The sequence below is a fragment of the Staurois parvus genome, unplaced genomic scaffold, assembly GCF_062004578.1.
Source record: "Staurois parvus isolate SC_StPar_1 unplaced genomic scaffold, SC_StPar_1.0 ptg000106l, whole genome shotgun sequence".
In the NCBI taxonomy this organism is placed as follows: domain Eukaryota; kingdom Metazoa; phylum Chordata; class Amphibia; order Anura; family Ranidae; genus Staurois; species Staurois parvus.
This window is the reverse complement of record NW_028317902.1, coordinates 2,253,307-2,278,978: the sequence shown is the minus strand read 5'-3', so window position 1 is coordinate 2,278,978 and position 25,672 is coordinate 2,253,307. Positions and strand designations below refer to the sequence as shown.

At 43.6% G+C, this 25,672-nt stretch overlaps 1 protein-coding gene across 2 annotated transcripts in view; it reads left to right on the top strand.

Annotated features, from left to right (window-relative positions):
* The first annotated feature begins 335 nt into the window (after positions 1–335).
* KIAA1614 (KIAA1614 ortholog) overlaps positions 336–25,672 on the top strand; it is a 74,145-nt gene continuing 48,808 nt past the window's right edge. Inside the window, exons 1-3 of one of the 2 annotated variants that reach the window (XM_089671479.1) lie at positions 336–879; positions 22,813–23,525; positions 23,614–23,677. In XM_089671479.1, coding sequence (XP_089527605.1) covers positions 22,835–23,525; positions 23,614–23,677 — 755 coding nt within the window. In that variant the 5' untranslated portion in view covers positions 336–879; positions 22,813–22,834. The remainder of the gene's footprint in view (positions 880–22,812; positions 23,526–23,613; positions 23,678–25,672) is intronic. The other variant, XM_089671478.1, reaches the window with a different exon arrangement.

Here is a 25,672-nt window from a genome sequence, read left to right as displayed (position 1 = left end):
TTCTGTTGTCACTGCTGTCGGAAACGACTGGTGATTTGACCCCAAGGACAGAAAATTGAATGAAAACTTCTAACATTTTATTGTATTTGAATTTCTTACAAGCTACACTAGAAAAAACTTCTTTCTACATTTACTTTATTTGCCCAGAAGGAATTTCCCTAGTCGTCAGCTTCCATCTGTGCCTTGTCTCTTTCAGACATTTGTGGTGCTCCTCCCTCCCAGTCTTCCCTCTGGATACATTGGAAACCCTTCTCTGTCCATGTGTCATAGGAAGCATCAGCCAGCCTCCCCCCACAGCTGACACTCTCTGCAGGCAATCAGGCAGGCAGCCTCCTTGAGCAAATGGCATGGCTGTGCAGAGGGGCTGGTTAGATATTGACTGAGAAGTGCATACAAATAGAGGGGGTGAGTTTCATGTAGAGGAGGAGTGAGGGAGAGGAGGTCATACAATGAACTAAGGAAGGGAGGGAGTTCAGGCCAGTGAAGGAGAAAGGCACACAAGTCTTGGGAGCTGTGAAATAAGCTGGACGTAGAGGAATCATTGAGAGAGGATTAGCCATTGACCGAGGAGGACAGTTACTTTCCCTGAACTTCCTGCAGCATCTGGCAAGCTGGAAGCATTCCTGGAGCCGGGATGGGAAGAAGACGTTGAAGCTGCCAAACTCGCATAAAGAGAATTCTGAGTTCAGAACAAGCAACTCACTGTGTGCCCCTCAACGCCTGCGATGGGCCAGACGCACCACCATAAAATGAGTCGCCCAGGACCCCGACATCTCCAACCAGGTGTGTGAATTGGGGGACTGGGGGCTTGTGAGGCCACAGCAACACATGGAGACAGAAGAGAGCCGCAAAGAGACTGGTCTGCTCTGCCCACAACTGGTAAGTCATAGAACACCGCTGCCATGAAATTAACCCATGTTGTCGCTTTAAAATGCCTGCCGTTCAACAGGAAGGACCGCCATGTACAGTGTATACAGGTTCATAGAAAAGTGGTGAGAATCGAGGCGGATTTCGATGATTTGGCCTCCTAGTCCGCTTTATTGGGCTATTCCTCTGCCAGCGCAGATGTTTATGTCCGCACACTAAAAATAAGAATAATAAGTTAAACCTTTTGTGATTCAATTTTTATTCCAGGAAATTACAAAAATCTATAAGATCATAGCTGCCGAAATATTGTGCCTGCCTATGTGGCCCTTCCATAAGTACGGGTCTGGTAGGAAGGTAAAAGAACTGAGCTTCGGAGTACTTGGCCCGATAAAGTGTTAATGTTCTTTTATGTTTTAGCTCTGAATTTCTGGAGAGGATCAGACAGCACAGCTCTCGTTTGTATAAACTTTTATTTTAACCCCCTTGGTCTGCCATGGTTCAAGCATGGATTTCCTTTAGAAGACCACCATAATGTTAGTGCACAGGGTTCATTGTTTGCAATAATTCCATTTCCTTTCCCTTCTATGGGAATATCTGAGCTACTCCAGTTTTTAGAATAAAAACTGCCCTTTACAGTAATTTTTTTTTAAGTAGAAACTTTACAACTGATCATAAACTGTTCAGTTTTCTGCCTTTTTGTGCAATATACTGTATTTTTCACTCCAAAAGACACACCTGACCATAAGATGCACCTAGATTTTAGAGGAGGAAAACAAGAAAAAAAATATTCTGAACCAATGGACTGCAGACCTAGTACAGGAAATGACCACTGACTGCGGATGTACTACAGGAGATGACCAAAGACTGCGGACATAGTATAGGACATGACCAGAGACTGCGGACATAGTACAGGAGATGACCAGAGACTGCGGACACAGTACAGGAGATGACCAGAGACTGCGGACACAGTACAGGAGATGACCAGAGACTGCGGACACAGTACAGGAGATGACCAGAGACTGCGGACACAGTACAGGAGATGACCAGAGACTGCGGACACAGTACAGGAGATGACCAGAGACTGCGGACACAGTACAGGAGATGACCAGAGACTGCGGACACAGTACAGGAGATGACCAGAGACTGCGGACACAGTACAGGAGATGACCAGAGACTGCGGACACAGTACAGGAGATGACCAGAGACTGCGGACACAGTACAGGAGATGACCAGAGACTGCGGACACAGTACAGGAGATGACCAGAGACTGCGGACACAGTACAGAGGATGACCAGAGACTGCGGACACAGTACAGGGGATGACCAGAGACTGCGGACACAGTACAGGAGATGACCAGAGACTGTGGACACCGTACAGGGGATGACCAGAGACTGCGGACACCGTACAGGGGATGACCAGAGACTGCGGACACCGTACAGGGGATGACCAGAGACTGCGGACACCGTACAGGGGATGACCAGAGACTGCGGACACCGTACAGGGGATGACCAGAGACTGCGGACACCGTACAGGGGATGACCACAGACTGCGGACACCGTACAGGGGATGACCACAGACTGCGGACACCGTACAGGGGATGACCAGAGACTGCGGACACCGTACAGATGACCAGAGACTGCGGACACAGTACAGGAGATGACCAGAGCAGGGGCGGACTGACCATTTGGAAACTCGGGCACTGCCCGAGGGCCCGGGGTCAGTAGGGGGCCCCATGAGATGCCCCTGGTACCTTTTTCATAGGATTTTTTGAGTTTGTGCAAGGACACAAGGGCCCCATGATCCCCTATTACCCGGGGGCCCCATGAGTTGTCAGTCTGCCCCTGGACCAGAGACTGCGGGCACAGCACAGGAGATGACCAGAGACTGCGGACACAGTACAGGAGATGACCAGAGACTGCGGACACAGTACAGGAGATGACCAGAGACTGCGGACACAGTACAGGAGATGACCAGAGACTGCGGACACAGTACAGGAGATGACCAGAGACTGCGGACATAGTACAGGAGATGACCAGAGACTGTGGACATAGTACAGGAGATGACCAGAGACTGCGGACACAGTACAGGAGATGACCAGAGACTGTGGACATAGTACAGGAGATGACCAGAGACTGTGGACATAGTACAGGAGATGACCAGAGACTGCGGACACAGTACAGGAGATGACCAGAGACTGCGGACACAGTACAGGAGATGACCAGAGACTGCGGACACAGTACAGGAGATGACCAGAGACTGCGGACACAGCACAGGAGATGACCAGAGACTGCGGACACAGCACAGGAGATGACCAGAGACTGCGGACACAGCACAGGAGATGACCAGAGACTGCGGACACAGCACAGGAGATGACCAGAGACTGCGGACACAGCACAGGAGATGACCAGAGACTGCGGACACAGCACAGGAGATGACCAGAGACTGCGGACACAGCACAGGAGATGACCAGAGACTGCGGACACAGCACAGGAGATGACCAGAGACTGCGGACACAGCACAGGAGATGACCAGAGACTGCGGACACAGCACAGGAGATGACCAGAGACTGCGGACACAGCACAGGAGATGACCAGAGACTGCGGACCTTTGAGGAGTGGGAGCGGGTACCCAAATTTGACAGGTACCTGCTCCCAATTCCACTGTGATCACCTAGGCTATCGGAATCAGAAGTCCTCCCTCCCTCCCCGTAGTGTTCTGGGACACGTGACAGGTTCCAGAGGACTACTGGGCCATTCACAAAGCGCAGCGCTTCTCGCGCATGCACAGTGGGCACCCGGCTGTGAAGCCGCAAGCTGTCCACACTAAAGATGCCAGCGCCAGGGAGAGAAGACGGCCGGTAAAACCAGCGGTGGTGAGGAACACCCCTGGACCAAGGGACAGGTAAGTGGCTGTATTTTACAAGTCAGCAGCAACAGTTTTTGTAGCTGCTGACTTTTTTTTTCAGCTTGGGCCCTGCCTGACGCTGCTGCACTGCTGACATGGACTCCTCTCATCTGCCACTGAAGAGCCGAGGGGCCGACCCGGTATTCTAACACAGTAGTGGGGAGGGGGGGTTGGGTCCTGGTCAATATTCACTCCATAAGACACACAGACATTTCCCCCCATATTTTGGGGGGGAAGTGTGTCTTATGGAGCGAAAAATACGGTATACTGTCATATTTCCTGGTTATACATCAAGTTTTTGGGCCTTGGGTATCGTTATCTGAAAGTAGACATTTTCTTTTTACCCATAGAAAACATACAGAATCTTTCATTCTTCCATTATGCTGTTGCTATGGCAATAAAATTGTTTTTCCTTCGCTTTGAATGCAACGGGTCACATTCAATGTCAAGTGTTTTTCACAATGGTAGAATACAGAGAGAAGATGGTATGTTTGCCAATAAGTGTGGATATGCCACATACTGATTACCATTCCAAAAAAACATCCTCAACCTTTTTTAACATGGAGGAAAGTGGAAGGATAGCGCTGAACCCGTAGGTTTATTTTACTGGTATTGCTATCTTATGGTATTGATGTTGGTATAAATGATCTGGTACCTTGGCAGGCGGCTTCTACACCCCAGAGGATCTCCACAGTCTCATTGGCTTTTAGTGTAATGTAAAAAGAGCTGACAATGAAGCGCCCCACCACTACAAATACGTTCAGATACAACTTTATTCCAGTACAATTCAAAAAGTACCCAACGTATTTTGGGGGTCTAAGTGCTTTAGACCCCCAAAATGTGTTGGCTACTTTTTGAATTGTCTCCCTGACTCTTAATGGTATAAAATTGTAGCTGGACTTCTTAGGAGTGGTGGGACGCTTCAATTTCAACTTTTTTTTTTTTTTACATGAAGAACTCCTTGAAATAACTTTCCAGTCTGAGGAAACTCATGCTAATAACTGCTATATCTACAGCTCACAGTCCATTAGCATGATAGGCAGTGGGAATGAAAGATCTGCTTCCTCCATTCATAGCTCGTTTTTCATTCATAATACAGTACAGTTTCTATGAAGGGGGGGGGCAAGGTGTAGTCCGCACTCTCCATGAATTCATATGACAGGTCCCTCAACTCTATTAATCCCCAGAGCACCAGAGGTCTACTGCAAGGGTAGCAGAAGGGGATCAGAGGATGGGAGATTTTACCCAATTCTTCAGTCATTACCCACATATTTATTTGTTTCAGGTACTTATAAGGCGCTGTCAATTTATGCAGTGGTTTACATATATATACAGTGGGGATCGAAAGTTTGGGCACCCCAGCTAAAAATTTGTATTAATGTGCATAAAGAAGCCAAGGAAAGATGGAAAATCTCCAAATGGCATCAAATTACAGATTAGACAATCTTATAATATGTCAACAAAAGTTAGATTTTATTTCTATCATTTACACTTTCAAAAAAACAGAAAACAAAAAAATGGCGTCTGCAAAAGTTTCGGCACCCTGCAGAGTTTATAACATGCACTGCCCCCTTTGCCAAGCTGAGACCTGCCAGTGTCATGGATTGTTCTCAATCATCATCTGGGAAGACCAGGTGATGTCAATCTCAAAGGTTTTAAATGCCCAGACTCATCTGACCTTGCCCCAACAATCAGCACCATGGGTTCTTTTAAGCAGTTGTCTAGAAAACTGAAACTGAAAATAGTTGACGCTCACAAAGCTGGAGAAGGCTATAAGAAGATAGCAAAGCATTTTCAGATGTCAATATCCTCTGTTTGGAATGTAATTAAGAAATGGCAGTCATCGGGAACAGTGGAAGTTAAAGCAAGATCTGGAAGACCAAGAAAAATATCAGACAGAACAGCTCGCAGGATTGTGAGAAAAACAATTCAAAACCCACGTTTGACTGCACGATCCCTCCAGAAAGATCTGGCAGACACTGGAGTTGTGGTACACTATTCCACTATAAAGAGATACTTGTACAAATATGGTCTTCATGGAAGAGTCATCAGAAGAAAACCTCTTCTACGTCCTCACCACAAAAATCATCGTTTGAACTTTGCAAATGAACATATAGACAAGCCTGATGCATTTTGGAAACAAGTTCTGTGGACCGATGAGGTTAAAATTGAACTTTTTGGCCGGAATGAGCAAAGGTATGTTTGGAGAAGAAGGGGCACAGAATTTAATGAAAAGAACCTCTGTCCAACTGTTAAGCATGGGGTTGGATCAATCATGCTTTGGGGTTGTGTTGCAGCCAGTGGCACAGAGAACATCTCACGAGTAGAAGGAAAAATGGATTCAACAAAATTTCAGCAAATTTTGGATGGTAACTTGATGCCATCTGTGAAAAAGCTGAAGTTAAAGAGCTTCTACAAATGGATAATGATCCTAAACACACCTCGAAATCCACGGGGGATTACATCAAGAGGCGTAAACTGAAGGTTTTGCCATGGCCTTCACAATCTCCTGACCTCAACATAATTGAAAATCTATGGATAGACCTTAAAAGAGCAGTGCGTGACAGACAGCCCAGAAATCTCAAAGAACTGGAAGACTTTTGTAAGGAAGAATGGGCAAAGATACCTCAAACAAGAATTGAAAGACTCTTGGCTGGCTACAAAAAGTGTTTACAAGCTGTGATACTTGCCAAAGGGGGCAGTACAAGATATTAACTCTGCAGGGTGCCCAAACTTTTGCAGACGACATTTTTTTGTTTTCTGTTATTTTGAAAGTGTAAATGATGGAAATAAAATCTAACTTTTGTTGACATATTATAAGAATGTCTAATCTGTAATTTGATGCCTTTTGGAGATTTTTCCATCTTTCCTTGGCTTCTTTATGCACATTAATACAAATTTTTAGCTGGGGTGCCCAAACTTTCGATCCCCACTGTGTATATATATATATATATATATTGTATATCATCAGTCCCTAACTCTCAAGGAGCGTACAATCTAAGGTCCCTAACTCATATTCATACATACACATACTAGGGCCAATTTAGACAGGATCCAATTAACCTGCCAGCATGTCTTTGGAGTACATATCACACTTTTTTTTGTAAACTAAACTTGGGCTATAAGGAATCCCAAGCGTCCTCTGGAGGAACCCTGGATAAGAAAGGCTTGTGTTTATAGTTTGTGTATCTTCTATTTCTTATTTTGATACACTGATGGTTTCAGCACCTTCATATCAGACCTGGCACAGGAGCATACAATCTATTGTTCCTCCAACAACTGTGGGCAGTAAAGCCATACAACCCCTTTACTAATGTATATTGTACTATAATACTTTGGACTGTGAGATGTAAATTTCATAAGAACAGCATAAATAGTCCAAAACGATCAACAGCCAAGTAAGATATTGACTACAGACTTCTGATTTAGGTCAGCATGGTTAATTATTGTGCCACCATCTTGTTAGTATTTGGGTTCTATTAGCAAATTATATTTAGAAGTACCTATAACTTGTTTGCAGTTTTAAAAAAAAGAATCCTTACAATTTTTCAACCCAACACTGTGACTTGCATCACCATGCTTATCTCTTACCAGAAGAAAACAGAATCTTCAGAAAAAACCCATCCTGGCTGATTTAGATTTCAGTAAACAATGGTCCTGAAGGATGTCTTTTGTTAAATTTTATGACTCCTAGACCTGCTATTGTTTGTCTAAACCTGTAGAAATTTCAGGTATCCAATCACTTTAACTAGCAAGCTTTCTCAGTACCATAAACATTGAATCAACAGGAGATATTTCTGTGTTTTTCTGTTGTTCCATTCTTGTTAGGGAGGTCTTCTACCATCCACAGAACATAGTCGTATTTCCCCAGCCTAAGTAAATTCTTGGTATGTTCCCATGGAGAATCCACTAATAGCATGGAGCATATAACTGCTGCATCTCCTGGCCCTGAGGGGATTCTCTGGAGGAGAAGGATATGCTTCAGCTGGTCACAGTGGTAGTGCATCTGGAAAAAAAAAGCTCTGCATTTAATGAATATGCTGAGGGTGGGGAGAAATCTTCATCCAGTATCCAGCCAGCAATAAGGACTCAGTAAGAACAGTCATATTATAAAAGAGCCATCCGTAAATACTACCCTAATTCAGATTTATATAATTTGAGTTGCTAGTCCTACTATCTGGTCCACTAGTAGCCTGCATTTCCTGTATAGAGTGTATTTTGTCAGTGTCAAATGATCAATCATACTTCGACTTCATGGACAAAGATTTCTATTTAGGGTCTACTCACACTGACAGTTATAATCGTACCTGGCACAGTTCACCCCTTGGTTCAACTCATTTGTGTAGCTTGAGTGCTCTAAACCTTGCCAAGGAACCGGTAAGCGTACCAGGCTTGAGACCACTTCGAAGAGTTGGTCCTGGGTATGGTTTATTTGTGGTCTGATCTGGTACACTTCATTCTGAGCAAAAATTACGCTTGAGCACAGAACTCTCTATAGATTACTGATCACAAAAGCAGGGAACACTGTGGACTGGTTGGTAGAGATGATGATGGAAGTGTACCTGAGAACGCTTCCTTTCAGGTACAATGTGAGCGCAGATCAGTGGGGAATGGGGGGAACTGTGCCCAGATTGAGTACCCCCTTAGTTACTTCCAGGCAGCCCTAGACAGGGAAGGAAGGACCTGGTTGAGGTCAACTGACCAAGCAGTCAGGCTTTATGGATCAGGGTCAAGTGCTGCAGAGATTATACCACAGGCAGTATGGAAGTTGCCACTGAGGACTACTTTCTGAAAATGCCAGTGGCCTGGCTGTTATACTGCCCAACTGACTTCAGTAGTTTCAATCAGTGACCTAGGTCAACTACAGTGTCCCACAGACGTGAGTACACACCTCACATTTTTGTAAATATTTTATTATATCTTTTCATATGAAAACACTGAAGAAATGACACTTTGCTACAATGTAAAGTAGTGAGTGTACAGCTTGGATAACATGTAAATTTGCTGTCCCCTCAAAATAACTCAACACACAGCCATTAATGTCTAAACCGCTGGCAACAAAAGTGAGTACACCCCTAAGTGACAATGTCCAAATTGGGCCCATTTTCCCTCCCCGGTGTCATGTGACTCATTAGTGTTACAAGGTCTCAGGTGTGAATGGGGAGCAGGTGTGTTAAATTTGGTGTTATCGCTCTCACTCTCTCATACTGGTCTCTGGAAGTTCAACATGGCACCTCATGGCAAAGAACTCTCTGAGGACCTGGAAAAAAGAATTGTTGATCTACATAAAGATGGCCTAGGCTATAAGGAGATTGCCAAGACCCTGAAACTGAGCTGCAGCATGGTGGCCAAGACCATACAGTGGTTTAACAGGACAGGTTCCACTCAGAACAGGCCTCGCCATGGTCGACCATAGAAGTTGAGTGCAAATGCTCAGCTTCATATCCAGAGGTTGTCTTTGGGAAATAGACATATGAGTGCTGCCAGCATTGTTGCAGAGGTTGAAAGGGTGGGGGGTCAGCCTGTCGGTGCTCAGACCATATGCCGCACACTCAGGGGCGGACTGACCATTTGGAAACTCGGGCACTGCCCGAGGGCCTGGGGTCAGTAGAGGACCCCATGAGATTTCCCTGGTACCTTTTTTCATAGGCTTTTTTGAGTTTGGGCAAGGACACAGGGGCCCCATTATCCCCTATTGCCCGGGGGCCCCATGAGTTGTCAGTCCGCCCCTGCGCACACTGCATCAAATTGGTCTGCATGGCTGTCATCCCAGAAGGAAGCTTGCTGAAGACAAGCAGACTAAGGACATGGATTACTGGAACCATGTGCTGTGGTCTGATGAGCCCAAGATACACTTATTTGGTTTGTGTGTGGCGACAACCAGCTGAGGAGTACAAAGACAAGTGTGCCTTGCCTACAGTCAAGCATGGTGGTGGGAGTGTCATGGTCTGGGGCTGCATGAGTGCAGCCAGCAATGGAGAGCTACAGTTAATTGAGGGAACTATGAATGCCAACATGTACTGTGACATACTGAAGTAGAGCATGATCCCCTACCTTCGAAGACTGGGCCACAGGGCAGATTTTTAACATAACGACCCTAAACACATCTCCAAGACGACCACAGCCTTGCTATAGAAGCTGAGGGTAAAGGTGATGGACTGGCCAAGTATGTCTCCAGACCTAAACCCTATTGAGCATCTGTGGGGCATCCTCAACTGGAAGGTGGAGGAGGTCAAGGTCTCTAACATCCACCAGCTCTGTGATGTCATCATGGAGGAGTGGAAGAGGACTCCAGTGGCAACCTGTGAAGCTCTGGTGAACTCCATGCCCAAGAGGGTTAAGGCAGTGCTGTTGTCAGCGGTTTAGACATTAATGGCTGTGTGTTGAGTTATTTTGAGGGGACAGCAAATTTACACAGTTACTGTATACAAGCTGTACACTCACTACTTTACATTGCAGCAAAGTGTCATGTCTTCAGTGTTGTCACATGAAAAGATATAATAAAATATTTCCAAAAATGTGACTGGTGTACTCACTTCTGTGAGATACTGTATATGTATCAGAAAAGTAGGAATTTCTGCATATTTTTGTTGATATTTGCGGTGTCAGGTCTAAGGCACTGCTGTCACTGTTAAAATCAAGAGACTTGGAGTGAGATTTGGAGATGTAACTACTGTGTTGTGCACTGTTCTCCTTGCTGGAGGCTCTGACATATGGAAACCAAGACCTGTCTCTACCAAAAAAGGTACTGGTGTACCTTTTGCCTGAGGGCACACTCGTCAATGCCCGGGACCAGGCAGGAACTGTGGTTATGTGCAAACTCTAACATTAAGGCAGTCTCCCAAGCTAGAGATGAGCTGACACTAGATGTAGTAGTGAAGCTGAGTTTCTCTGTGATGCTGTCCCATAGCTCTACACCCAGTGACTTGTATATCTTGCATTCGGAGTAGCAGACCAAGCCATGTGTGTCCTGTGTTAACTCTTCCATACTGTACAGTAACGCTGTCTGCTTTCTGTTGCTATTGAAGTCGAACCGCTAGGGATGAAGCCCAAACAGAGACTACCTCGCTACTGGAGGACACCTCACTTTACCCAGATACCATGCCTCGACTGGTTGCCATGTGTCATGCATATGTACTTGTTTACCCTTAGTAATGGCCTTGTTCCATTCTTCTTACATGCTGACTTGACACTGTAGTGTAATGTACTTCATCCCCCTCTAATGCTTTACAGGCCCTTTTAATAACTTCAGACCGGGCTCTTAGAAAAAGTTTGACAGACTTTACTGACCATCTTCAGTACAACATAATCTAAAAGTGCAATGCAGAACATGTCCTGACCTAATTGTTTGGCGGCCCAGGCGTACCTTTACAGGCAGACGTCCATAGTGGCAAAGTCCATACTTGGTGTTATCCCGGTACCCTCAGTGTTTGAGGGTACCGGGATAACACCCGGTATGGCTCCTTGAGTTTAGGCAGGAACAGCAGCAACAGATGCACACCAAAGCCCTTGGACCTCAGCCTTCCTCCAATTTATATAACAGGTGGGCTGGTTGAAGCCCAAAAAGCCTAAACACCAGTAATAGACACCTTAAACCCTTCCCAGCCCAGCCTAGGCCAAACACTGATGACTTAAGCAGTTTCAACCTGCTTACACACAGGTCATATTGGTGATTAATCCATTGCCTTCTGCCTGCCTTTTTTGGGCACAGCTTCCCGAGTTCAGCTCTTTAAGACTGAAACATTTTTACAGCACATAACGTAATACCAATGGAATTTCAGAAAAACCATAACTCTTTGAAGAAGCAATCCATGCTTATAATAGACATAAACATGTGGAAGATTAACAAAAAAAAACTATAGAAGCCATGCATGCCAACTCCTCCGCTTGTTAAAGTGATTGGTGGTAGTGGGGGGGGGGGGGACGGACAGTATAGTGCCAATTTATTGCCAGGAACCTTAATATTTATGTCAAATTCCATACCCTTGAACATGTTGTCATTTTAAGAGTCATTTGTTTGTTTTTTTTAAATTGCAGCTTTCATTAAAATTTACCTGGTGATCCTGCCATCCTTGCTCAGACACTTCCTGTTATAGGGTGACAATGCTCTATCCCTGTCTCCTAAATGTCTCCATGTGCTCTCACTCTGTCGCACAGACATCCGATGGAGACTACAAGTGGACAATTTAACAAACATTATACAGGCTTTGTCTGCTGTTGTCACCATCAGGAAACCCACCCTGGGAAATGACATGCAGCCATAGTTGGAGCACATGCATGGGGACAGGAGGTGGCTACAGGATAGTAGCAGAATTGAGGTGCAGCAAAGAATCAAAAAGTTCATAATCTTTCATAATAAAATTATAATAGTTTGATTACACAGTCCTTTAGCAAACTATATATCTTACAGTTTGGAGTTATATCTGTCTTAAAGATACTCTATCACTTTGCCCAATTAGGGAAAAGTGACACGCAGGGGACTTCATAAACAGGGTGTAGCCAGGTGCTTGGTTAAGAGTGAGAGAGGCGCTGGCTGCAGCTGTTCTCTGTGGCTGCTAGACGTGTGTTTCATTTCATTACAATTCGTTTTTTGGACAAAAATCATTTTCCGAGATTGGATGTATACGAATCTCTGAATGCAAATCGTAACAAATGTCAACGAATCCAAAGAAAAAGTTATAGCGAAATTAATGAATGCATTTGTTTTATTCAGATGACATCACATGATATGGAAGTATTTTGGGCCCATGGGGAAATGAATTCAATTTCCAAATGTGTTTGATAATTTGGATAACAAATGGATTCAATTTTCATTCCATTTGTTAATTCGAATGCACATGTTGCCAGTCGATATTGTCCAATCAGAGCATGCAATTTCTCTTGGTGGGTTGGATTAGCATCTGAAAATATTGAATCCTTCCTATTCAAATCCATCTGATTCAATAGTTACCAAAATAAACCAATCTTCCAGAAAAACTACAAAATGTTTCTAAAACACCAGGACCAATGAATATATGAAACAAATGCTGAAGATAATAAATAACGAAAACAAATCGGTTCAACATAACGAATACGACGAAACGAAATTCTTCAATGAACTAATGCATCCAAAGTGAAACAAAACAATAATTTCCAGCGTGCCCATGTGTAATGGTTGCTGCCCTGCAGTGATGAACTGGGTAACAGTTACATCAGCCACAGGAGGGAGCTCCTGAGCAGGAAGAGTTCAATAGACTGAGTTACGCAGCAATGCACTATGGAAACTGTAGTCCAGAAGAAAGAGACACCACTGTAATCAAGAGCTTTGGAACTGCATTTCCCAGAGAGACAGATTGCCAGAAGGAGGGGGAAAGAGCTCAATTTTCTCAGGCTGTACAGGACACAACTTCCTTTTTGCCGTGAGGGGGACTGAAGAGTCGTTGTCCAATGTGCACCATCACTGCTGCATGTCAGTAGGCGGGATCCAGAGTGCTGAGTTTGGGAACGCCGACAACCACCTGGGTGCAGACCAGAGAATGGACTAATCACTGTGTGTGACTGGATGGTGAACTGCAGTATTGCTAGGACTGGTGAACTGCTGCTTTGGGGATTTATGGTCTGCTGCTAGAGAGAGACTGAGCCATTTAGGAACTGACCATACAGCCTTATAGCAGCTTTATTGCTGCCTCCAGGATCGAATGGGATGATTTTCAAGTGCACCAACGGTACAACTGGGCCCCAACGCTAGTTGGCTGAATTATTAGGTACTAAAAACTGTCCCTTTACAGCTGCTATACAGAGACCTTCACCTTTTGCTTTTGCTAAGAGGTACCTTTCAGGGGACATTGCATCATATCCTATCTATTCTCCTAGAGTGCACTCCAGATTTATTTTTATTTATTTCAGGTACTTATATAGCGCTGTCAATTTACGCAGCGCTTTACACACATATATATATATATATTGTACATTCACATCGTCCATAACCCTAAAGGGGTGTACAATCTAAGGTCCCTAACTTACATTCATACATACACATATTAGGGCCAATTTAGACAGAATCCAATTAACCTACCAGCATGTCTTTGTAGTGTGGGAGGAAACCGGAGCACCCGGAGGAAACCCACGCAAGCACAGGGAGAACATACAAACTCCATGCAGGAGGCACCATGGTCAGGAATCGAACCCATGACCCATTTACTGCAAGGCAAACGTGCTAACCACTAAGCCACTGTGCCGCCCCAGATTAGTTCTAGTATTATTATTCACAGTGCAGTTATTTTTATATGCACTGCTTATTGCTGATCTTGTTGATTTATACAGTGATCAGCATGAATGAGTACACCCCTTTTGAAAAGTAAGATTTTAATCAATATCTCAATGAACACAAGAACAATTTCCAAAATTTTTACAAAACTGAGTTTTATAGGACATTTTTTTAGCTCTTTATGTGAAATTAAGGTTAATAATATAACTTTGATGACCAAATATTCATTTTTACTCAAATTAGTTGATGCAAAAATGCACCCCACAACAAAAACTACTACAGTTAGGTCCATATATATTTGGACACAAGCACAACTTTAGTATTTTTCAGGTATTTACCAAAACATATTCAAGCTATAGTTATATAATGGATATGGGCTGAAAGTGCACACTCTCAGGTTTAATTTGAGGATCCAAATTGGAGGAAGGGTTTAGGAATTACAGCTCTTAAGAGTAGCCACCCCCCTCTTTCAAGGGACTAAAAGTAAGTGGACAATTGAATCCAACGCTGTTTCATGGCTAGGTGTGGGCTATTCCTTAGTTATTTCTTAGTCATCAGTTAAGCAGGTAAAAGATCTGGAGTTGATTCTAAGTGTGGTATTTGCATTTGGAATCTATTGCTGTGAACCTACATCATGCGTTCAAAGGAGCTGTCCATGCAAGTGAAACAGGCCATTGTAAGGCTTCAAAAATTAAACAGCCTGGAGATCACATTGTTTAGCAGACTGTGTCGGAATCTTTCCTCTGTGTGCTCATTTATTGTCAAACCACCATTTACTCTAACCCATACCAATACATTGAGTTCATTTACCACTAAACAGTGTTATGGCTGTTTCCTGATACTAATTCATGGTCAAATTAAAGAATCCAAACCCAAATTACCAAGCATCTCCCTTGGGAGGTAGCTCTACAAGGGTCTAAGATACGCTTGAGAAGGTGACAGATTCGTGGACTTGTAGACAGTATTGCAAAGACATACTGAGATCGGAGTGTCCATGGAGATACCCTGACCTCAGTGCAACTGAGCTGTCACATAGATGGCACAGCGGTGAGGAGTTTTGAAGCTGGGTGGGCAGAGTTTGATGGGTATTCACAGGCACTAGTTCATTCATTAGGTCTGTTCCCCTTGTGATTGACAGCAGGCAGTGGGCAAATCCTTTGCCAGTAGAAAGCCTGCTATTGGCTATAGTATCCGCCCACTGCATGCTGTTAATCATAGGGAGAGAGTGGATCTGATGGGGAAAAAATAGTGTATCAGCTTCCCCACCAAGCTCCACCCACTGAGTGTCACTGGCTGTCCGCTGTGAAGCTGACGGGTACCTTAACCACCAGTAACAGGTGGGGAAGGGAAGAGGTAGCGGCAGGAAAACAACACTCAGCTACACTGTGTACAGGGATAGTTACTCTGCCTGTCTCTGTACGCCAGTGTTTCTCAACTCCAGTCCTCATGGACCCCCAACAGGTCATGTTTTCAGGATTTCCCTCAGATGAAACAGCTGTGGTAATTACTAAGGCAGTGAAACTGATCAAATCACCTGTGCAAAAGAATGGAAATCCTGAAAACATGACCTGTTGGGGGTCCATGAGGACTGGAGTTGAGAAACACTGCTGTACGCCAACTTATACTTGGTCTTAATTATCTCCAGTTTCATTATCTATGAATTGAAGGTAATTATTTTTAATTTGGTGCACTAATAGCGCCCTTTTGTGAATGTAACGCTATTAGAAACTACTTGAATCTGGCACACGCATCCGTAAAGTTACTCAAATTGGTTGCAGGGATTTATAAATCTGCCACAGGCCATTTTAAAGGGCAATAACGCCAAAGGTGTCATAAACAATTTATTGATTTCCCTCTTGGTCTCTTGGTCGACAATACCCCCTGAACCACATTTATTTATATACAACCAATCATGTGAAAGTACTGACACAAGCTTCAAGAGTTCGATCTCCACTTTGATAGGAGTACATAGCTCTGGAGGGGTGCAGAGTAGACAAAGTAAATCGTAAGGTGGGCTACCAACAGCAAGTTTTTCAATGATTTAGAACAGGGGTCTCCACTCTTTCCAAACAAAGGCCCAGTTTACTGTCCTTCACACTTTAAGGGGGTTGACTTTGCCCAGTGGAAGTAGAAACTTCCCCTCTGTCAGCGGATGTAACCTATGTCCTGTCATTGGTATTAGTGTGAGTAATAGTGCCCCATCGTTCGTATCAAGGGAAAAAATAGTGCCCTATCATTACTGTCAGTGGAAGGAAGAATGTCCCATAATTGGTGTCAGTGGGAGAAATAGTGTCCCAAGGGCTAGAAAAGGCAAGGAAAGGGTCACATTTGGCCCTTGGACCACAGTTTGGAGACCATTGATTTAAGAGATCAGCTCAGTTTCATACTGGAAGCTGCCCTGCCACTATAAACTGCAGAGAGGTTCTGTAGACTAGAACTCTTTAAAATAACCTATTGGTGACAGCTATGATTAACAAGCTTTACAGTAGCTGGATATTGCTTCATAGGTTGTCCTTGACCAAATGGGCCCCAAGATCCTGTAGGCATGATAACATACACACACAGTGTAAACATGATGGGTAATATTGACCTTTTATCTGTGACCTGTCAGTGACTTTCTATGTCCATCCAGTACCCAACTAACAGCCAATTCTCCAGAGGCCTAAACAGCCCCTTGCTGAAAAATTCAAACATTCATTTAATTGATTTTCAGCTCTTCACCTGTAATCCCAGACACTTGAATGACAAATGCTCCCACTGAACAAACAATCCTTCCAGTTGACCTAGGGCCCACACATCTGTTAGAGAGGAATGCTTTGATGCTCTTTTCACAGCTCCACCATTCATAAGCTGTAAAATGGCTGTAAACTAAAAACAAGTGTACTTTTGGATTCTGATAGCATAAACGGCCCTTCGGCTTGCTTGAAAGTCAAAATGAAACCCTGAGAGTACCCCAGATATATTAAGTTTTCTCTTTCTGTTGAGTTGATGTATACTTTTGGCATTCCGCGGAATGTGAATTTGGCTTGTGACTTCCTGAAGTAGTGCTCCAACAATCCACATTCCGCATATTTGACATCCAGTGTATATTGTGATAATGAGAAATTTGCTGACTTAAGAGAAATGGATCACACAATGTTTTCTTAAAGTAGAAGAATCCGAAATGCTAATTTAACTCGGTACTACAAACTCCTTGGTATGAGTGGAGTCTGGTATGTTGAAACCCTCCTCCCACACGCACACTTTGCCTCACTTCCTGACCTCCATCACTAAGAACTTTTGGCTGAATTACCTATTCCTTTTACAACCATTGCTATCCCACCTTGCTTTAAAGTGGTACTAAAGGTAGAAACAAAAATGTAGGATGCAGTCTGTCACTAGCATTAGTATAAGTTGAACAGCTGTATTACCACCCCCCAACTGCACCCCCTTAAGCTGCAAAAGCAGCAGAGAGGGGTGTACACATACACACAGGCAGAAATTGTGCCACTCTTGTGTTTGGTTGGCACTACTACCTGCCGAACATGATCCATTCAACTGAATGGGGATGCGCCACATATTCTGTGCAATTGCAAGGGGGTTTTTATTGGTGCAAGTGGTTAAGACGGGTAGTGAGGAGGTGACATACACCCTTTGAAAAGCATTCCACTGTCTGATTTGTCTGCATTGTATATAACAATCAGCAATAACATTATGATCACTGTCAGGGCATGGACTCCTTAAGTCTTGTAAATTGCAAGGTGGGGTCTCCGTGAATCTCCCTTAGATGCTTGATTGGTTTGAGATCTGGACAATTTAAAGGCCAAGTCACTTCAAACTTGTTGTTTTCCTCAAACCATTCTTGAATTGATCAAACCAGGCCACCTTCTTCCATTGCTCCTTGGTGCACTTCTGATGGTGTAGTCGCTTCTGCCTGTGGACATTTATTATTGTAATAATTATTGTATTTATTTCAGATGCTTCTATAGTGCCGTCAATTTGTCTTGTTGGAACACCCATTTCAAGGGCATTTCCTCTTCAGCATAAGGCAGCATGACCTCTTCAAGTATTCTGATGTATTCAAACTGATCCATGATCCCTGATATGCGATAAATAGGCCCAACACCGTAGTATGAGAAACATCCCCATATCATGATGCTTGCGCAACCATGCTTCACTGTCTTCACAGCGTACTGTGGCTTGAATTCAGTGTTTGGGGGTCGTCTGACAAACTGTCTCCGGCCACTAGACCCAAAAAGAACAATCTTACATTCATCAGTCCACAAAATGTTGCGCCATTTTTCTTTAGGCCAGTCAATGTGCTCTTTGGCAAACTGTAACCTCTTCAGCACGTCTTTTTTTCAACAGTGGGACTTTGTGGGGGTTTCTTGCAGATAGCTTGGCTTCACATAGGCGTCTTCTAATTGTAACAGTACTCACAGGTAACTTTACACCTTCTTTGATCTTCCTGGAGATGGTTGTTGGCTGAGTTCTTGCCATTTTGGCTATTCTTCTGTCCATTCGAATGGTAGTTTTTCGCTTTCTTCCACATTTTTCAGGTTTTGGTTGCCATTTTAAAGCATTTGCGATCATTTTAGCTGAGTAGCTTATCATTTTCTGCACTTCTTTTTAATCAAGGTACGCTGTTCTTCTGAACAATGTCTGGAACGACTCATTTTCCTCAAGATTTCAGAGGGAAATGCACTGTAACCAGCATGTACATTTTCTGCCTTCCTTCCTTAAATAAGGGCAATAATTGCCACCTGTTTTTCAAAGAATGAATGACCTTACTAATAGAACTCCACACTGCTATTATTTTGAACATGCCCTTTCAATTAGTGATTCAATTACACAGAATCAGCAACATGCATGTCATGACTGTTGGGTCTGTTGGATTTTTATTACTCTACTACACCTGCTAATAAATTATTTGCCATGTAGAAATATAATTTCTACCAAAAACAGTGATTGATCAGGTTAGTGATGTCTGACTGCTATTATTTTGAACACAACTGTATATTGTACATTCACATCAGTCCCTAACTCGCAAGGGGCGTGCAATCTAAGGTCCCTAACTTACATTCATACATACACATACTAGGGCCTATTTAGACAAATTTAGCCTATTTAGGATCCAAATAACCTACCAGCATGTCTTTTGAGTGTTGGAGGAAACCGGAGTACCCGGAGGAAACCCATGCAGGCACAGGGAGAACATACAAACTCCAGACAGTTGGTGCCATGGCTGGGATTCAAACCAATGACCCTAGCCAGGCAGAAGTGCTAACCATTTAGCCACTGTGTTACCCATGGGTCAGCAAAGGCACCCTGACCAGTCTTCAGCTATGCAGGATATTCAACAAACTGCAATGCACTGTGTATTCTGGTGCCTATCAGATCCATCAACTTTTTAAGCAATTTGCACTACAGTACCTCTTCTATTGGATTTGACTACATGGGTCAGCCTTCGTTCCCCACATGCATCAATGAGCCTTGGCTGCCCATAACCCTGTTGTCAGCTGGTTTTCCTTCCTTAGACCAATTTTGGTAGTTCTTGACCACTGCAGACCAGGAACATCCCAAAAGCGCTGCGGTTCTGGAGATGCTTTGACCTAGTGCTAGCCTTCTAGCTATTACAATTTGGCCCTTTCAAATTTTGATCAAATGCTTACGCTTACCCATATTTTTTTTTGTCTTTCAACATAGCAACATCAGGGACAACATGTTTACTTGCTGCCTGTTTTATCCCACCTACGTTCAGATGCCATTGTAACAATATAATTAATGTTATTTACCTGTCAGTGGTCGTTATGACCGGTCAGTGAAATACCTATTATAAAGAAGTGATCTAATTGTAGTGCGTACTCCCTCTGTAAAGTTCTTCCTCAGGTTCTCTCCCAGTGGATTTCCCCACAACCAGGCACATGAACTCAGCCACACTGTTCCTAATAACCAGTCTAGGGGTATTGTTTTTGTTGTTTTTATTTTTGGAGAACTTGGATAGGGTTGAAGGAATTTAGTGGGATACTCCAAAAACAGAAACTGTGTACAAGTTGAGGACAGTGCAGTCCTTTCTGTAAAGCTGAAGCAGGAGTCCTTGCATATAGCAAAGTGTGGACTTGACTTGTAATAGAAGCAATTAGAAGCAGGCTTCTTTCTTTAGAGCACCAAGAGCAGAGTCCCTTCACAAAGAACTAGATAGACTGAGCTCTTCTGTAGTGGAAGCAGTTAAAGCACACAAGCTTCTTTCTTTAGAGCAATAAAAGCATAGTCCCTTCACAAGGAATTAGATAAACTAAGCTTTCCAGGACACCAACCAATGTCCCCTTTAGCATACACACCGCTGATGTTCTAGCACAGGAGGGGTGGCAGCAGCCCAAAAGTCTCTAAGATCTCTCAGCAGTCTGTACTCACAAAATATCCTCCTTCCAAATTCCAAGAGACACTTTCCTTCAGACTTCACCAGATGACACCAGACTTCAGCAGATGGCCCCTTAGTCAGCTCTCAGCAGATTCAGCATCCTGGCCCACAGGGTGCCCACCTGAGACCTCGTGAACAGCAAACACATGGCAACACTGCCCTGGAGGACAGCAAGCTCTCTAGGCTGGACTGATCCTCCGCAGGAAAAAACCCACAGCTCAGTGTGCTCAGAGAATATATACAGACTCCCAGCATGGCTTCCAGGCCCAACTCCCTGGGATTGGGCAGGGCTGCAAGAAATATTCATACTGCCATCTGCACAGCTCCACACCTATGATCCAGAAAGTTCTCATGGCTTTCTGGAAAGCAGAGGGAGTAAGCAGACTAGTAGCAGCTGGGAACACAGAACAGACCTAACTAATCAATTTCATCCACACTGGTTACAGTGAGGCAAGCTAAATTTACCAAGCAAAAACACACAGCTCCATTAAATAAAGTGAGCCAGCACTAAATCTAACTAATCCTAGCACCTATCTAGGAGGGTGCTACATAATGATCTGTAGATTAGCAATGATTAATAATTTGTGGGAAGCAACAGTAAAGGACAACCACAGAGGAGGAAGCGGAGAAAATATGTCTGTCCCCATATAAATATGTAATTACAAGGAAACCAGACTTATTATACCATAAACGCACATTGATAAGATTTTTTACAATAAGTTGATCTCCATGTGTATACTTCTAACAGCATACTTGTTCCAGGTTGGTGACTCAAAGTATTAGATCAAAGGGATCAATGTCTGAGACGGCCAAGGAACCAACAATTTTAGGAGGCATCTGCAATGGCAAGAATTCATATATCCTTCCATACAGATTTTCTTTAAGTTGAATGTTATTGTATTCTTCCAAGTGAAAAGATGTTGGGTAATCATCAACCTCTGGCCTAGAAAATGAGAAATGAGATCTGGTTTGGAATTGAAATGAGAAATTTTACAATACATTTATGTCTTACCTCTGCTCTCTCACTGCCAACATTTGCCATTCTGAAATTCCTGAGCAAAGCACTTCTTTTTCAAGCCCAATCTGTCTCTGCTGTATCAGCAGGTTTGCTTTTTGGCTGGAATGGGTAAATCTTCAAACTATAGACAACTATTGACAGGCTCAGAACACAACAGCACCTGTACTCAAAATATTTGGCTAATGTCTTTTTCTTCTATTGCTGGACTGTACTCTCAGGCAGAGTTGAGGAACTTGTAGACTTGAGATGTTCACTTGATAGCTAATGATCTGACGGTGTAGTCCTCACTGGGTGTTTAGTTCTGATGCATTAGATCCTAGCATACTGGTGTGAATGGAAAAATCAGATGCATCATCAATCCCCACAGCCTGATGAAGCCTGTAAAACTCTGAGAGGCTGAAAGTTACTGTGGCTGACAGGGCTGAATAGTGCACTGAGCCGTATGTGCCCTGGAAAGCAGACTGCTTGTGTTCCAGACATGTCTGTGAGCACATACTGCCCTAAACATTAGTATGACTTGGTGCATCATCCATTGCCATCAAGCTGCAGCATTTTTCATCTTCTCATAAAGTTTGCAGGCTGCCAGAAGCAGGGTTTGACAATGCGACTTTGCCTTCCACCTGCACCAAAACATCCTGATTTCATGTTCTAGGGTACCCAGTGTGCATGAGACCTTGAAATAAGCCTGTCCCTCCCTAAGCAGAGTGTTATCTTCTAATCTACTCCACCAGCTGTTTCAAATGCACTAATTTCTCCATAGCATACAGACCAAGCAGACCAAATAACACTGTTACTGATATACAACTTTTGACTTTTTGTCAAGCCATCTGCTAAGCCCTCCTCTCCATTTCTAGTCAATCCCCTGGCTGCTAATGAGTTCAAAGTACAGTGATACATAGCTGTCACAAAAAAAGACTGAGATGTCTGACATACAGACTGTGTTTTGCAGCTGAAAGCCTAGTATACACGATCAGAAAATCATATGAAATTATTTGAAGAGACCAGTACGAAAATCTTTCTTGTATGATACCAAATTGTATGATTTTCATTTAATCAGTACAGTTTTTGTCCGAAAATACAATACAAATACATTACATCACTTCCGAATTTTATTTCTGCCTTACAAGAATCTTCATAACTTTAATAACCTCTTCACTTTCGATATGAGACTAGCATGCAAAAAATAAAAACAGATGATCATTTGTTCAATATTCTCATCATGTGTACGGGGCTTTACGTTACCCATCTCTAGGCTATTAAAAGCAAAACCTGGATGTTGGTTGCTGATGAGAACTCTTCCACTTTGCTTTGATCAAATGATCCGTTAGTTAATTTTCATTGCTGTTTTATTTTTTAAAAATCTTTTTTTATTTTCAGGTCACATTTGAATGTGGCAAAAATGGCAGCGGAGGTTAACCCAAGACTATGTATCTCTGCTGGAGAAGAGAAACAGAGTTTGGTGCACAAACCCTCAAGGAAAGACCGAGCTGCAGGTGGTAGGACCAGAAATACCGAACAGTTTGATAAGCCAGTAAAGCATGAAGAAGAATATGGGGCGAGGACTTCTGTGTTACAAGGCAAGGTGAAGGCCCTGAAGGAAAAGTACATGAAGGAGAGAAAGGAGATCAGAATGTTGGAAGATGAAGGTGGAGAAAAGGACAATGAAGATGCTCTGGTGTCTCCTCAACTCCGAACCTACCTTACGGAAGAGTTATTGGACTGTACTAAGCATGGAAGATATTCTGGTGCTCACCAAGGGAGCTGGGGATGTGATGAGCTGTGGGGGACATACAGCTCAGATGGGTCCTCAAACACCCACAGCAATGGCTGCAGAATAGGAAGCCCATCAAACCACAGTCGGAGCCCAGAGAACAACTCTTCACTCTGTCTTCAGGAGAGGCTCCAGTCTTCATCTAATGATCTAGGTGTACCAGAGAACACTACGGAATGGGATTCAGTCTCTCTGACCCTGGCTGAAAGAGTAGAGAGAAACCGACAGGAGCTGAGGAGTAAATTTGGCAAAGCAGACGATCATGGTGGAGAGATCACTCACAGTCGTGTACTCAGCCAAGGGCAGACCACCAAAAGCTGTGAGTATAATTGTGAGTGGAGCTAGTGGGGTATATGATATGGAACAATTAATGCCATTCTTATATAACTGTACTTACTCTATTGCAGGGATAATCACAGGTGACATAGATGGAGACTTAGGTTTGGAAATACCTGGGACTGAAGACAATGGGTAAGATATCAGAGGAAAGCATTAAAGCCAACACTAAATAATTGTATTTCAAAAGCTGAACTCTGAAAAATTATAAAAGCAGCAACATAATAACTAACGCCTCTGCATCAACCTTGTGCAATCCCCTGTACAATGGCACTTAGACTGAAAGTTGACAAGGAATATGCTGATAGGCTACGTGAGCAGAGGGATTACTTTTTTTTGTTCTGCTGCTGCTCTTTCGCTGTCTATTTAAGAAACTGGGAGTGGAGAGAGAATACAATAATATTCCTTAAGGTGTATGTAAACCCTAAGAATTAATTTCTCTTATTTTCTCCCTTTTGGTCTGTTAACTATACCATTAAAAGTGTTTTTTACGTTTGAGAAGTGAAAAAATACCTGTTGATTTTGCAAGAAATCTTGTGAGCTGTGCACAAGGAGGGGTTATGGAGATAAGAAGCGGGAGGAGATGAGGAGATAAGAAGCGGGAGGAGATGAGAGTTCTGTGTTCTTGTAATCAGAAATGAAGTAGGCAGGGCTGACACCACCTGCTTAGAAAAACAGACTTGTGCTGTCACGTCAAAGAGGAGTGTAGAAGCACATTATATTTCTAGCACATCAACAGTTATGTTTCTGCACTTGCAGTGTGTTTAACCACTTGCCTACTGGGCACTTATACCCCCTTCCTGCCCAGGCCAATTTTCAGCTTTCAGTGCTGTTGCATTTTGAATGGCAATTGCGTGGTCATGCAACACTGTACCCATATGACATTTTTTTCATTTTTTTTCACACAAATAGAGTTTTCTTTTGGTGGTATTTAATCGCCACTGGGTGTTTTATTTTTTGCACTATAAACAAAAAAAGAGCAAGAAATTTGAAAAAAAAAAAGTTTTCTTCAGTTCTATTATAAAATTTTGCAAACATGTAGTTTTTCTCCTTTACTGATGTGGGTTGATGAGACTGCATTGATAGGCAGCACTGATGAGGTGGCACGGATAGGCAGCAATGATGGGCACTGATAGGCTGCACTGATGAGGTGGCACTGGTGGGCATTGATGAGGAGGCCTGATGATGCTGCACTGATAGGCTGCACTGATGGGCGGCGCTGACTGAAGACACTGACTGACAGCACTGACTGATGGCACTGATGGGTGGCTCTGCAGGGTCGCCACTGCAGGGCACTGATGATCAGTGCCGATCTCCTCTGTGACAGCTGCTGGTTATTGGCAGTATTTTCCTCATGCTGTAACAGCATGAGGAAAGTGCTACTGATAACCAGCAACTGTATTTACTTTGTGATCTGCTGTGTCATTGGACACAGCTGATCACGTGGTAAAGGTCTGCAGTGATTGGCCTTTTACCTCATCACATGATCAGCTGTGCCCATGGGAGCGCGCAGGAGGGTGCGTTCTGGGAGGACATCATATGATGCCCTCCCAGAACTTGGTAACCGTGCTCTAGCCGTCATTTGGTTAAAGTGACACTAAACTCTGGCTTAAAAATGTAAAGTATATGTTCTTAAAGTATAACTAAAGGAAAAACCTTCTTTGTTTTAGATAGAGTGGAGACGGATATGAACATGTGGGTAGCTGCACTGTGGTGCTGAAAGTAATTGGAGGCTTCCGTAGTTTGATCCCCTGTCCCTCCTCATCAGAAACCTCTCCCTGCTGCTAGTCACTTTCCCTGTCATACGTGTGCTCTTTCCATCTCATATCCACTACACAGAAACCATGCCAAAACCTGGGGGCAGGGACTTATAAAGATTCCACTGACCCAAGATGGCCACCAGGGTCACCTGGATGCAGTGTAGGCAACTGGTACGCGTGACAAGGAAATCCTAAAGAAATCAGGTTCCTCTTGACTTCCTCTCCAACTGCAGCACTGCTCCAGTCGAGGGCTACCTACAGTGAAGGAAGCAACCTCCTCCTGCCTACAAACACCTATTAGTTTTTTATTCCTGTCCATATATCCATTAGGGAGATTCACTCTCTCAATTTATCTTGTTTACCATTATCG